The 12,552-nt window shown below is 35.8% G+C and overlaps 1 protein-coding gene across 4 annotated transcripts in view; it reads right to left on the bottom strand.

Moving 5' to 3' along the window:
- Positions 1–203: 203 nt before the first annotated feature.
- The window catches only part of RHOT1 (ras homolog family member T1), a 58,436-nt gene continuing 46,087 nt past the window's right edge, over positions 204–12,552 (bottom strand). For all 4 annotated transcript variants that reach the window (XM_058560335.1, XM_058560336.1, XM_058560337.1 and 1 more), the window contains one exon: positions 204–1,298. In XM_058560335.1, the coding sequence (XP_058416318.1) occupies positions 1,181–1,298 (118 nt within the window). In that variant the 3' untranslated portion in view covers positions 204–1,180. The remainder of the gene's footprint in view (positions 1,299–12,552) is intronic.

Here is a 12,552-nt window from a genome sequence, read left to right as displayed (position 1 = left end):
ACTCGCCTTTTCTAAGAACAGATTTCCCCACAACTTTAAAATAGATTTCCTCATATATAATAAATCATACTCGTCTTCTTTCCTAATGAGTACCTGAGTACATTTTTTGTATAAAAATAATTTAAGGTAAGAAAGATAGAAACCAGAGGATTTCACTCACATCTGTACAGAAATATTTACTTTGTAAGACAAAAAACTCAAGATCACAGTACACAGCAGTTATTTATTTAAATACTTGAAAAGGTCAATGATGGAAAAAATAGGTTTATCATGAGAGTTTATATTCATTAGATTTATTTTACCATTAAAAAAAGTGCTGCTTCTAGGTTATCCTAGCCAGATACAGAACACTTCAGGACACGTGCAGCTGCTGTAACGTACGATGATAGACACAGCCATTATACACAGATTTACACTTCGGGAAGTAGTAATGGTGACTGTTTATTTCAACTAAAAACATTGATAATATACAAATCTTTTTTTCTCATTTAGTTGGAAGGGCTATAAAATCCAACATACTGACAAAGGAGGCAACATAATCACATGGTAAGGCCTCTGATTGCCTTTAGCTTGCTCCTTCCTTAAAGGAGAGCCTCACACTCAGCTATGCAATTTTCTAGACTGCAGGGCGGCTCCGCGGCTGGCCTACCATGAGTGACTGCAAGTTGTGTTGGTAAGCTGACACCGACTTGTTTGTTTTTAAAAACGCAGAGAAAATGGCAAACTGTGCCTCATGTACTTAAAGAACCCAAAGATCATTCTGAGAGAATGTGAAATAAATAAGTGATCCGTGAGTAAATACAATCTCTGAGCTGACTTAAACCTAGGAGAGTGAGCCCACTGAGCACTAACAATACCATGTAGAAACGTCTAGAAACATCTTTTCTAGAACTCAGTTTGGGAGACCATATCTTGCCTCAGTATGTACATTATTTACAAAATATTCCCTTTTGGCCTCTGAAATTTAGCCATTTTAGTTTGGCTGTTAAGCTGTTTCTTTCCATACGCTAGCCAATACTGCAGTTATAACTATCATTAAAATACTCTTATGCATGAATTACAAATATTAATAAAGTAACTCTGCATGTATAAATATCTCAATATTTCTAGCAGAATTTAAAGCATTCAGAATGTACATAAAAGTATTTGTTTTTTGGTAGGGCCAGTATTTTTTTTTAAATCATCGCTGTTTCAATAACGCTTTGTACATAGCAAAGCCCAAAACTGCAAAAACAGTAGCACCAAAACTTGCTCGAAGCCAAAACGTGGAGCTCTTGAGGTCAGCTTGTGTCACGTGCCTGTAGTCAGAAAATATAATTAATGTTTAAAACACGATCAGAAAGAAAATACCAGCTATATTAACAGTCTACTTTTAGGGAAGTATTAGCACACTTGTCAGGCTAATTGCATACAGTAATGCTTACCAAAAACATTTATCAATATAGCCACATGTACACTGCTTAATCATTATCTTAAGGCAGAATGTAGACATTAATAAAGACAAATGTCTTTACAATTAGCTACTATTTAGGAGTAAACAACATCTAAAATTTTATACATTTTCTTCACATGGGAAACAGAGAACTTAGACAAATCAACCTACCACTTTTTTAATACCACCACGGTCCTTCAAAATGAGAGGTAAGACAGATCTCATAATTTTGAGAGTCAATTTCATGGAACTTCATGTGCAATCTCCTGTCCCCAGGAACCGAAAGCTCTCTTGTAAGCAGTTAAGTGACAAGTGACAATACTTTTCTAAGAGCAATTCTTAAAGTCAACTTTGGAAACATTCAGCCCCATAAAAATTTACCAAAAAAATTCCAAAGGGGGAGGGGAAGGTTTACCACTTTGCATTAATTTGGTTATTGCTGATTAAAGACAGAAAGAAAGAAAAATAAAAAAAAAACACCAAACCCTGGTATTAGTCAGACAGGCAGTGACAATGGTACCAACTAAAGGACATAACGTAACAGGATGGACTGAAAGGTAGATGACATAAAAGAAGCTGTATTATGCATGACAAGAACAGGGACAGCCTGTACCACAAACTGAGTTTGTGAGCATGCTCAGTTAATAACACTGCTAAGCACCCTCAAGAGTCTCAAGTATGACAGCTTACCATAAAGAGGATACAGCTTTAAAGCAAAGGTTGGAACATTTTATTCAAGTGTCACTGAAGTTTTAGTTAAGTGAATACAATTGAGGTGATGTAGAAAACTTACAGAATTAAGAGCTTAGAGAGACTGTCTAGTTTAGGTTATTTCACAACTAAGTTAAACAAACAGATTTGCAGCAAAAGTCAGACATCATTAAAAGACCAGGACACTGACATACACAAAAGAGTTAAGAGCCAAGAATATAAATTGTACACAACTACTTTGTCTCAGTAATAGTCAAAGAGTGAACAATCAGATTAGTTATCACAAAATGCAACCTGTACATCCCTAGAACCAAGTCTATAATGCAAGCCAGGGTGCTCCATGCTTATCACCATGACAAAACAACACACAGCACTCCAATTTCTTATCCTCCCCAGTCTATTTAAAAAAAACCACTCCTTACATAATTACTACTTTACAAAGCAAAGTGATAACACAGGCTCATTCCACCTTGAAAGTTAGTTCTTCCAACAGGCAATGTTTTATTTTTTTTAAAAAGTTAGGGAAGAGAATACTTAGGTTTCAGTTTTTCCAGCTGGAAAAACTCCAACAAGGCCAACCCACTAGTTGTGGGAAATGTTACCTGGCTTCAAGAAAAAGTGGACCATGAGATGACTCCATGAAGATGGAATCTTCTACAGAGCTGACGGCGTGCACCTGGTGAGTAATACTGCCTTCGTCGTCTGCTAACAGCATGGCACCCCATTCAGCTACCCGGGCTCTTAACCTTTTATACACATGCACACAGTTTGCAGTTCACAGCAGAGCTCACAAAAGAAGGGGACTGAAAATAACATCTCTCAATTAAACATCCCACACAGAAATGGAGCTGCCACCTTATACAATGCATCTCATGCTTTCTATATTTAAAATAAATGTATTCTATAGCAAGTTTCCAAACTTAAAAAAAAAATCTATCTATACGCACTCTTAAGACACTCACATACCAGGCAAGGTAACCTATGGCTGTTATATACATTCTCTACATATCTCTCAGAGGCTGGTCTTGGTATATCCAAAACACTAAGAGAAGCCCTTGAAACCTATACCATAAGCAGTCCTGACAATATGTGGAGACCATAAGTATTCATTCAAAGTGAGGCTAACAACTATTAGTCACTAAGTTTATAGATGCTACTAATTTCAGACTACCCAAAACTATAAACATACACCTGTAAAAAATTAAGACCAACATCCCAAACTCATAGACAGTGATGGATCTATGATGAGAGTTTCAAAGTTTACACCTCTAAGTCAATAGAGATGTATAGAATTTAAAGTGAGAACACAGGTTAAAAGTGCGTAAGAGCTTTTGCCCCGGCTTTGGTCTCTCTGCGACTTTTATGCACCTTCACTGATAGGATTTAAAAAAAAAATTTTAACATTTATTTTTTAATGTAGGGGAAGAAAGGGGTTAGGATTAAAGCTAGCTGAAATCACATTAAAATCAGTCAAAATGATTCCTCATAAATTATCTTTAAATATGGAATCTGTTTCAGACAGCTCCCTCTGTTGTATTTTAAGAAAGTATTACCATCACGAAATAATATATTCTGACTGACTGTATTGCTTAGTTTTCTTTTGCATTTCAAGACAGTAATTATTATTTTCCCCAAGCTATAGCATAGCCTTCAACAGGTAAAACAGTAGTTCATATTTATATATGAGAAACAATATAGATACATGCTCAAGATAGAGCTAGTTTAAAACTTAAGGCAACTATTAACTCATAAAATGTATTTCAATGACTCCATCAATGTTACAGTAGTTGTTTAAGACACTTTTAGACATGGAAAGCTGCTTAGAGAACTATGTGATGCCTTTACCATGTGCATTTAAAAGCTGCACTAACCAGGCTTATTTATAAAAGAGAAAGCATTTATAGTAGACGGCACATTTGTCACTGCTGAGCTAACTGGTGACACCTGAATAGAGAACAGTGCAATCTTAATCGTCGTCCATAAGTATCAAGAACTGAGCCATGTCTGTCATGTCAGGTCTCAAGCAGAAGCAGAGCAACAGTTTCATAAAGCTGCTTCCTAGTTCATCTCTAAACTCAAGCAAAAATAATTCTTCCACAATTCAAAAGTATAATTCTTTCAAAATGACTCACATAAAATATCTCAGAATAAATTATATCTTATTGCATACTTTTTCTTTCTTCTTAAAGTTTATTTTTTTGACCATTAGAGAGGTAATATATGCTCATTATAAGATATGTGGAAAATAAAAGCAGGAAGAAAAAAATCACCTAAAGTTCTATCACCTAAGGCAACTAATTAAAATTTGGGATGTTTCCTTTTAGACTTTTTCTATGTATTTCTTACATAGCTGCAAACACGAAGTGTATAATTTACATAATTTTATATCCTTTTAAACACTTACTATTACATAAGGACTTTTTCATAAATTATGGAAACATCATTTTAAATAGCTGCATTCCATTCTATTCTCCTATTGGTGGCTGTCACCACTTACTGGTGACTATAACTAAAGTGATAATACCTTTCTACATAAGATTTTTCTCTGTGTTTAGGATAGTTTCCTTAAGACACTTTCCAAAAACGAGTATTACAAGGTGAAAAATGTGTGTAAATGTTCTTTTTTTAATCTATTGATATACTAGAATCACCATATTTTCCTACTCTATGTGGAATAACATAACTTAGTTCAGCAGTATCTCTTTTTAGAACATATGAAATAATGACTAAATACGGAATATAACCTTAATTAATCTTTTGAAGCTTTTCAGAACTTTTCAAGTTCCTAGGTGGAAAGCTCCTGCGTGGCGGATGCTGGCTTTCTGCCTTGGAAGTGCTGAGGGCCCGTGTCGATCAGATGACGAGCCCTTCCTCACACAGGTGTGGGAGCCGACCAACATATTTGGACTCGGGTATTATTAAGGCTGCTAGTTAATAAGGCAGAGAGAGAGAAATGTCTCAAAACTCAGGCAATAAAGAGTTAAACTAAAGGGCCGGCCCCGTGGCTTAGCGGTTAAACACACGTTCTCTGCTACTGGTGGCCTGGGTTCGGATCCCAGGCACACACAGACGCACCACTTCTCCAGCCATGCTGAGGCCGCGTCCCACATTCAGCAACTAGAAGGATGTGCAACTATGACATACAACGATCTACTGGGGCTTTGGGGGTAGAAAAAAAAAAGGAGGAGGATTGGCAATAGATGTTAGCTCAGAGCCAGTCTTCCTCAGCAAAAAAAGAGGAGGATTAGCACAGATGTTAGCTCAGGGCTAATCTTCCTCACAAAAAAAAAAAAAAAGAGTTAAACTAAGAACTGTGTGAAGAGCCTCACAAAGTGTATAACAGATTGACCAAAATTCCTACATACCTTTTGCACAGAACGCCTTAAAAGAAGACATACCAGATGCCTTTGATTAACTCTGCAATTTATGGTGAATAAAAGAACATGAACTAAAATCTTTATTGGTTCAATGTATTTAACCAATAATAAATAAAGGAAATGTTATCAATTGCACTATTTATAAACATAAAATAATCAAATTCTAAAGGGCTCAATGGAATTAAACTCACTCTAGCTATTCCCAAATAGGTTTTGTGTTTTTTTTGTGTGTGAGGAAGATCGGCCCTGAGCTAACATCTGCCAATTCTCCTCTTTTTGCTGAGGAAGACTGGCCCTGGGCTAACATTCATGCCCATCTTCCTCCACTTTATATGGGACGCCGCCACAGCATGGCTTGACAAGCAGTGTGTTGGTGCGCGCCCGGGATCTGAACCGGCGAACCCCAGGCTGCCGCAGCGGAGCACGCACACTTAACCACTTGCGTCACCAGGCCAGCCCCCCAAATAGGGTATTTTTTTTTTTTTTATAATTTTATTTATTTATTTATTTTTTCCCCCAAAGCCACAGTAGATAGTTGTATGTCATAGCTGCACATCCTTCTAGTTGCTGTATGTGGGACATGGCCTCAGCATGGCCGGAGAAGCGGTGCGTTGGTGCGCACCCGGGATCCGAACCCAGGCCGCCAGCAGCGGAGCTCGTGCACTTAACCGCTAAGCCACAGGGCCGGCCCAAATAGGGTATTTTTAATATTGTTTTTTTATAATGAGTCACAGGACTTTATGTCTGGGGTAAAAAACTATATTGCAGAGACCTAACAGTCTGCAAAAATTAGAATCTGAGGAAGGGGGAGAATTCAGAAAGGTCCAGATAGCAATTAACCTTGACTTAGACTGCAGGCTATTATGCAGAGGAAAGAAAAGTTCAGTAGAATATACTCAAAAGCAGCGAGGCTAAGAGACTGTTGCAAGAGTAGTTCCACCCAGTCACTTTCCATATAACTTCTCAGAAATAAACTTGAATTTACCATTTTTCCTTCTTCCCATCTCACTGTTTTATCCTTTTCAAACACAACTCAGAGGTGTACAAATGCACTAATATAAATGGTCTTCTAATTTTATAATTCTATCCATATATGTATCTCAGGTATGAATTTTTAAGTTAATACTTTGAAACAGCCTATATAACTGTAATGCACGTAACCTAAAGTTACGAGGGCTCATAGATATCAAATACAGCTTTTTCCTATTTGCAATTACATATCTCAAGTTGAAAACTGTACTGAGGTCACCAAAACTATAGTTAAGTTTTCTGTTTTTAGATATCTCATTTTTTAAAAAGTCTTCTGGAATTCCCTGTTTTTACTCCTCTCAGTGTTTCCGCCTGGTGAAGTTTTTTTTAATATTTATTTCTAATAATAATGCTGTTGCCACTAATAATAATTTTAATAATGTTAATTCTCCTAATTGAACTAGTAGGCATGAAATATTTTAAAAAGATATTTCTCAAAATAGGCTAATAAATCAAAATATTGTGTCCAACAAAGATGAACTGCAACACAAGTCATAAGAAAGCTCTTAACTGAGCGTGCCTAAACAGTAACATACTTCGGAAAAGAACATAGGTAAGCATCAATGTCAAGAAATGCTCACCAAGTGTTAGAGGAATCAAAAATTTCTAGGTGATCGTAGATACATGGGAAACACTCCATGGGAAACACATAATATCTACACATTAACTACTGATACTTAAAGATCAGAATAGGCAAACTTCACCTTGCCATGTCCTTTCATACGCTAACCAAAAGGCAAATATTTTTTAAATTATACACAGCAGCAGCTTACTTAGTGAGAATCTAAAACACAAGCTCTTATATAATTTCAAACATATGACTATGTATCCAAATTCAAAGAAAAGCCTGGTAAGGACCTTCATTCAGGGGAACGTAGAAGTTTCAAATGAAACTAAAACACAGGACAGACTTCCTTGGATACAATATTTTACTGTAACATAATATTCTAAGAACTCTTGCATTCCCAACAGAATCTCTATAACATGAAGATTTCTAGGAACATATCCTCCTCATAAGGCGATCCTATGAAAAGGCAGTTCATTTTGGTGTGATGATAGTAAAATCCTTTCTTTAAAAAAAGGGCTCCTATATTAAGTAATATGATTTTAAACTATGTAAAGGAGCAACTTAGGCGATTATTAAAGCAATATGGACAAATGAAGTCATTAATGAATGGCTTAAAATAAATGTCACACAAATCCAATTTAAAAAATACATTTAAAAATACAATGGGTATGATGACTGTCCATCATACCTTTGGGTCTCTGTAAATACTCAGTGTGAACTATGCACTTGCTTGCGAAAGTAAAACGCTGCTACCAAACTTAAGAAGTAACATGAACAAATAATTTATATGATTAATGAAAATAATAAAATGGGATGAAAGAAATCCTAAAATCAAAATATGCATCAAAGAAAATCACACCAAAATAATAAATTGTAAAGTAAGCAATTTTGATTAAATTATAGGTTAGGAGAAGTGGGAGGATCATACACAGAAACCTAGCTGGGAAAACGATGAAGAGGAGTTAAGAAAACGACTAAGTGGCACAGACAAACAAATGAAAACAAACACCTAAAGGAAGAGACAAATCAAAGTTCACAGCACACTACAGTATAGTGACATCCTCACAAAAAGTAGGAGTGTTCTAAAGTCAGAATAATAAATACTTAATAAACCAAAATCCTGGGTAGTTCAAACCAACAATCAAGCTCACTCCTATGTAATCATTTTAACACTTTCAGATTAAAAGGTATTTAAAAATTAAAATATAATCAAAAGGTATTTTTCCCCAGTAACATAATTTACAGTATTTGAAATGAAAGTATTACCAAAGATTAAAATCATCTGACATGTTAATCACCTTCCTAATGTATTTAAATTCAAATAATTCTAGTTATTCATAAATTATTCTAAAGAAAAACACAAACCTATCCAGATCTGAAAGGTGAGCCCATAATTACAACAGAACAAAGTTACTTGTCAGATACGTAGTTGCTCTCTCACATGTTGAAATCAATACACATTCAATTAAATTGCAAACAAAAAAAATTTTATTACTACTTTCTACTTAAAATATGCAGTGTCAGGAAATAAGCTCAAAAAAAGGGACAGTCTTTGCTGGTCAAAGACAGATAGCTAAGGAAAAAAATGGACAGTTTCAGAAATGAATCTGTTGAAACTGCCTAAGTATAAATTAATTAATTAGGTTTAAATCCTCGCATGATCAGGTTATGGTTATAGCACTTCCTTTTTTAGCATGAGGGAATAAGGCCGTTGAAAATATAACCAAAGTTTAAAGAAAAGTTTTTAACAACAGAATATTCAGAAAGGTACTTAAAGGCAAGTCCATGTCTTCCTTCCCTTCACTGTTTTGCTCCAGCTCACAGCAGGATCCCATCTAAAGCAGGTACTTAAATTAAGTATTTGAGCGAATAAATCAAAGGAGGGGTGAGGTAAAGGGAGAATGTGGCCTCAAACATGTATTATCTCTGGAAGTAATTTCTATTTCAGAGACAAAAATTTCTACAATGCACTAATTTGAGACCAACATGTATGTACCAATATTTTTCTATTTATTTCTTTGCAGACATTTAATAAAATGTTTTGCTTAAATAAAAATTTTAAAACTGCTCTTTTAACCAACAGTTCTAAATCTAACACTAGGCATGACATTTCTAAAACCAAAGACTTAAGAGTTAGTGTTGAGTGAGAATTCTCCCTATTAAACTACAGTGAAAAATTCTTAAATGCCTCAATCAATCAATCCTTTTTCTGCTTATCTAACAGTAAGATATACCTAGCACGGCAAACCAATAGTGACCAATCACCAAAGGCAGCCATAACCCAAAAAACAGTAGGGAAAGGTGGTTCCATTCTCACCCAGTCATCCCGTGACTTTTTCAAATTTTTCAAGAGAAAGGAGTAAAACTGTGGGGTGGGGTGGGGGGGTCTAAGTGACATTTTCATTCCTTAGGTATACATGGGGTTTTTTGCCTGCATTTTCACAACTCTACGTCATATCTTAAGACTGAGGTTGCAAACTGGTGGCATGTAAACATGCTTGCTTTGTTCTGATTAGTACTTTAAAATTTTTAAATTTAATTGCCATTATTCAAATATAAGGAAATGTCACATAAAAATCTTGATTTCTAGTGTCTCATAGAATCAGATTTGGCAACACCAGGCCTGGACAACAATGAATGGCCAAAGCTGAGTTGTGGCTGCCTCTTTTAGACAAGGCCCGTCGCAGTCCCCACCTCTCCTATTTCTTATATTTAGCCACCTTCATTCATTTATACTATCCATCCAGATCCTGTAGGCACTTAAGTTTTGGGGGCCTCCACTTCCACCTACCTTATCTACATCCTTTTGCAAACTAGAATAAACTTCAATATAAAACTCTTAAATTTCCACTGTACTTCTACAAAATAAATTATTGAAATACTACCAGGGATCAGGAAGGAGTTCTCTGAAAGGTACACTCGTTTCCCTCCTCATCTTTTTCATTCTTTCCATTCTTGATTACCAGATGTCGGTGATATATGCTGACATTACCATTAAATTACTTCTAGTTTATAAAGAGATATGATAAAATGTACTGACTTCTCTTTGAGGAGCACTGTACAGAGTAACTTACTATGACCAAGCTCAGCCATTAATGCACACCCAACCTACTTCATTTGGAAGCTGAGTAAACCAACTCAAGAATAAAATTGTTAACAAAGATGCAGACAATGAATCAATCTGCAATTATGGACAATCAAGAGCTTCTAGAATAAATAAAATAGATAGTTTGTGATCAGCAATTATTAGGAGCCAAGGTGGGTTTACCAAGAATAAGACATCAAATAGATATCACTTCCTATTCAGATAAAGTTACTGCATTGGTAGATCAGAGGAATGTGGTAGAAATTATATATAGATTTCAAAAAAGCCATCCATGAAATCTCTGATAAAATAATAAGGTAAAATATGGGCTGGATAATAAAATATTTTTGACAAAATAATCTTTCCCCAAGAATTTTGAACCTGTGTCATTAAGAAAAGAGTTCTCCAGTGGAGTACTATAGGGCTTGCTCCTTTAGCGCTCTCTCTCTCTCCAATCTCCAAGTACTTAACATTATTTTTCATCAATAACTTCAAAGATAAAGAAGACATATCTACCAAATTTGCAAATAACACAATGCTGAGAGATATATAATGGGACAAATGACAGAAATAATGTTTGAAATGACTGAGCTAGAACAAATGGATCAAAAAGAATGACATTTAATAGAGATACATACGTATCTGCATTTAGATTTAAAGAGTCAACTAAAAATGTGAAATACACAATTAGAGAGGAGGGGACACTGTCTTAATAGCACTTCATACGAAAAAAACAAGTGATTTCAGTTAACCCCAAGATTAATATGCATCAACAGTGGGATGGGGCTGCTAAAAAGTTAATTCATGCAGTAGACAGGTGCTGTCCTAACTGTGGAACACGACTGCCCACTGTTCTGGGCTAATCAGATCACACCTGGAGCACTGTTCTCCATTCTCAGTGGCACCTTTTAAGACGTACTCTGAAAACCTACGGGGCTTTCAAATAAGGACAACCAGGAATGATGAGGTCACTAAACCATCTAATTTAAGAAAAGGCTGGAAGAAATGGGGATGTTCTACCTGGAGAAGAGAAAATTAGGGGAGACATGATGGCCGTCTTCAAATGTCTGAAGGATTGCTATGTTGAAGAGGGAGTAGAATAGTCGTGTGTTGTTCTAAAGGGCAGAACTAAAACTAAAGGAGAGAAAGTTATAGGGAAATCATTGTAGTTAAAAAAAAAAATAGAAAGCAAAGCAAAAGCAAAAACCCTCTCCAATGAGGAAAGCTATCAGCAGATACACAGCACCGTCTCAGGAAGGCTTGCAGGAAGGCATTCTAATGGGAGGTTAGGCCAGACGAATTCCAGAATCTCTTCCAACTCCACCATTTCTGACACCAGAGCTCCTGAGTGTTGTTTGGTTTGAACTAGCCTTACCTTTTCCCAGACAGTTGTCATGAGAGAATCTGCCTGTGTTACTACTTTATAAGATGTCACTCCAAGGACAGAGGCAGAGCTTTACCACCAAACAAGCGTGGTGATCCCTTCAAAGCAGTCACCTGAGATGGCTGCATTCTTATTCCAGAGGTGCTAGTGCTTAAAACATCACTGAAACTCTTTTAGAATGCCTTCAAAGTCAGCTTCTGACTCACATAAGATAGTCTCACTGTTTCACAGCCACGTCTACTATATTGCTGGTAGATACAAACTATCCTACTCATCTGGTATAGTCAGGGCCTCGGCCTCAGTGCGAGTTCAGTGGTAAACCAAATAACTGACCCATTTCTAATCAAAACCTATTTAGCTTGATCATCTGTCTTAATGAAGCCTAGCTCCCAATGACATTTGAATGACTTTGAAAACCTAATTTACCCTTAGACACACAAAAATTTGACATCAGGTACAAATTAATATTACATAGGCTCTTAAATGCTCACAAAATGTAAAATCAATTTGAACAAAAGTAGCATGCCCAGAATAACAATATAACCTTCCAAGTTCACTGCTTTGAGGGGATGTATATATCCTATTTTTTTGTTTTTCTTTCTTTTTTAAAAGCATATTATTTTCTAGGCATACTTCATGTTTTGGCTCAATTATAAAGACCTCAAAAACTAGTGCTACAGATCTTTTTTTCTTTTCCATATTCCTTTGAATCCTTAAAGTTGCTTATTATCCTCATTTCCAGAAACGATGTTCTTTCAAATAAACATTCCAGGTCCTTATAACAGAGAATGTTTTCAAACCTAAGATACTGTTCACATTAGTACGGTTTTAATAAGTTGTATTATTCGAATGAAAGCTGAGTATAGTATAACATTTGGGAACAGCATGTCTTTTCCTTACTACGAAAGTCCTAATCTAGTTCTACAACTCTCAGCCAAAAAATTTTAATCTCCCTACATGTATTAT

Source organism: Diceros bicornis, chromosome 18 (assembly GCF_020826845.1).
Source record: "Diceros bicornis minor isolate mBicDic1 chromosome 18, mDicBic1.mat.cur, whole genome shotgun sequence".
NCBI classification, from domain to species: Eukaryota; Metazoa; Chordata; class Mammalia; order Perissodactyla; family Rhinocerotidae; genus Diceros; species Diceros bicornis.
Note: the sequence above shows the minus strand (reverse complement) of the source record. Positions and strands in the feature narration are given on the sequence as shown.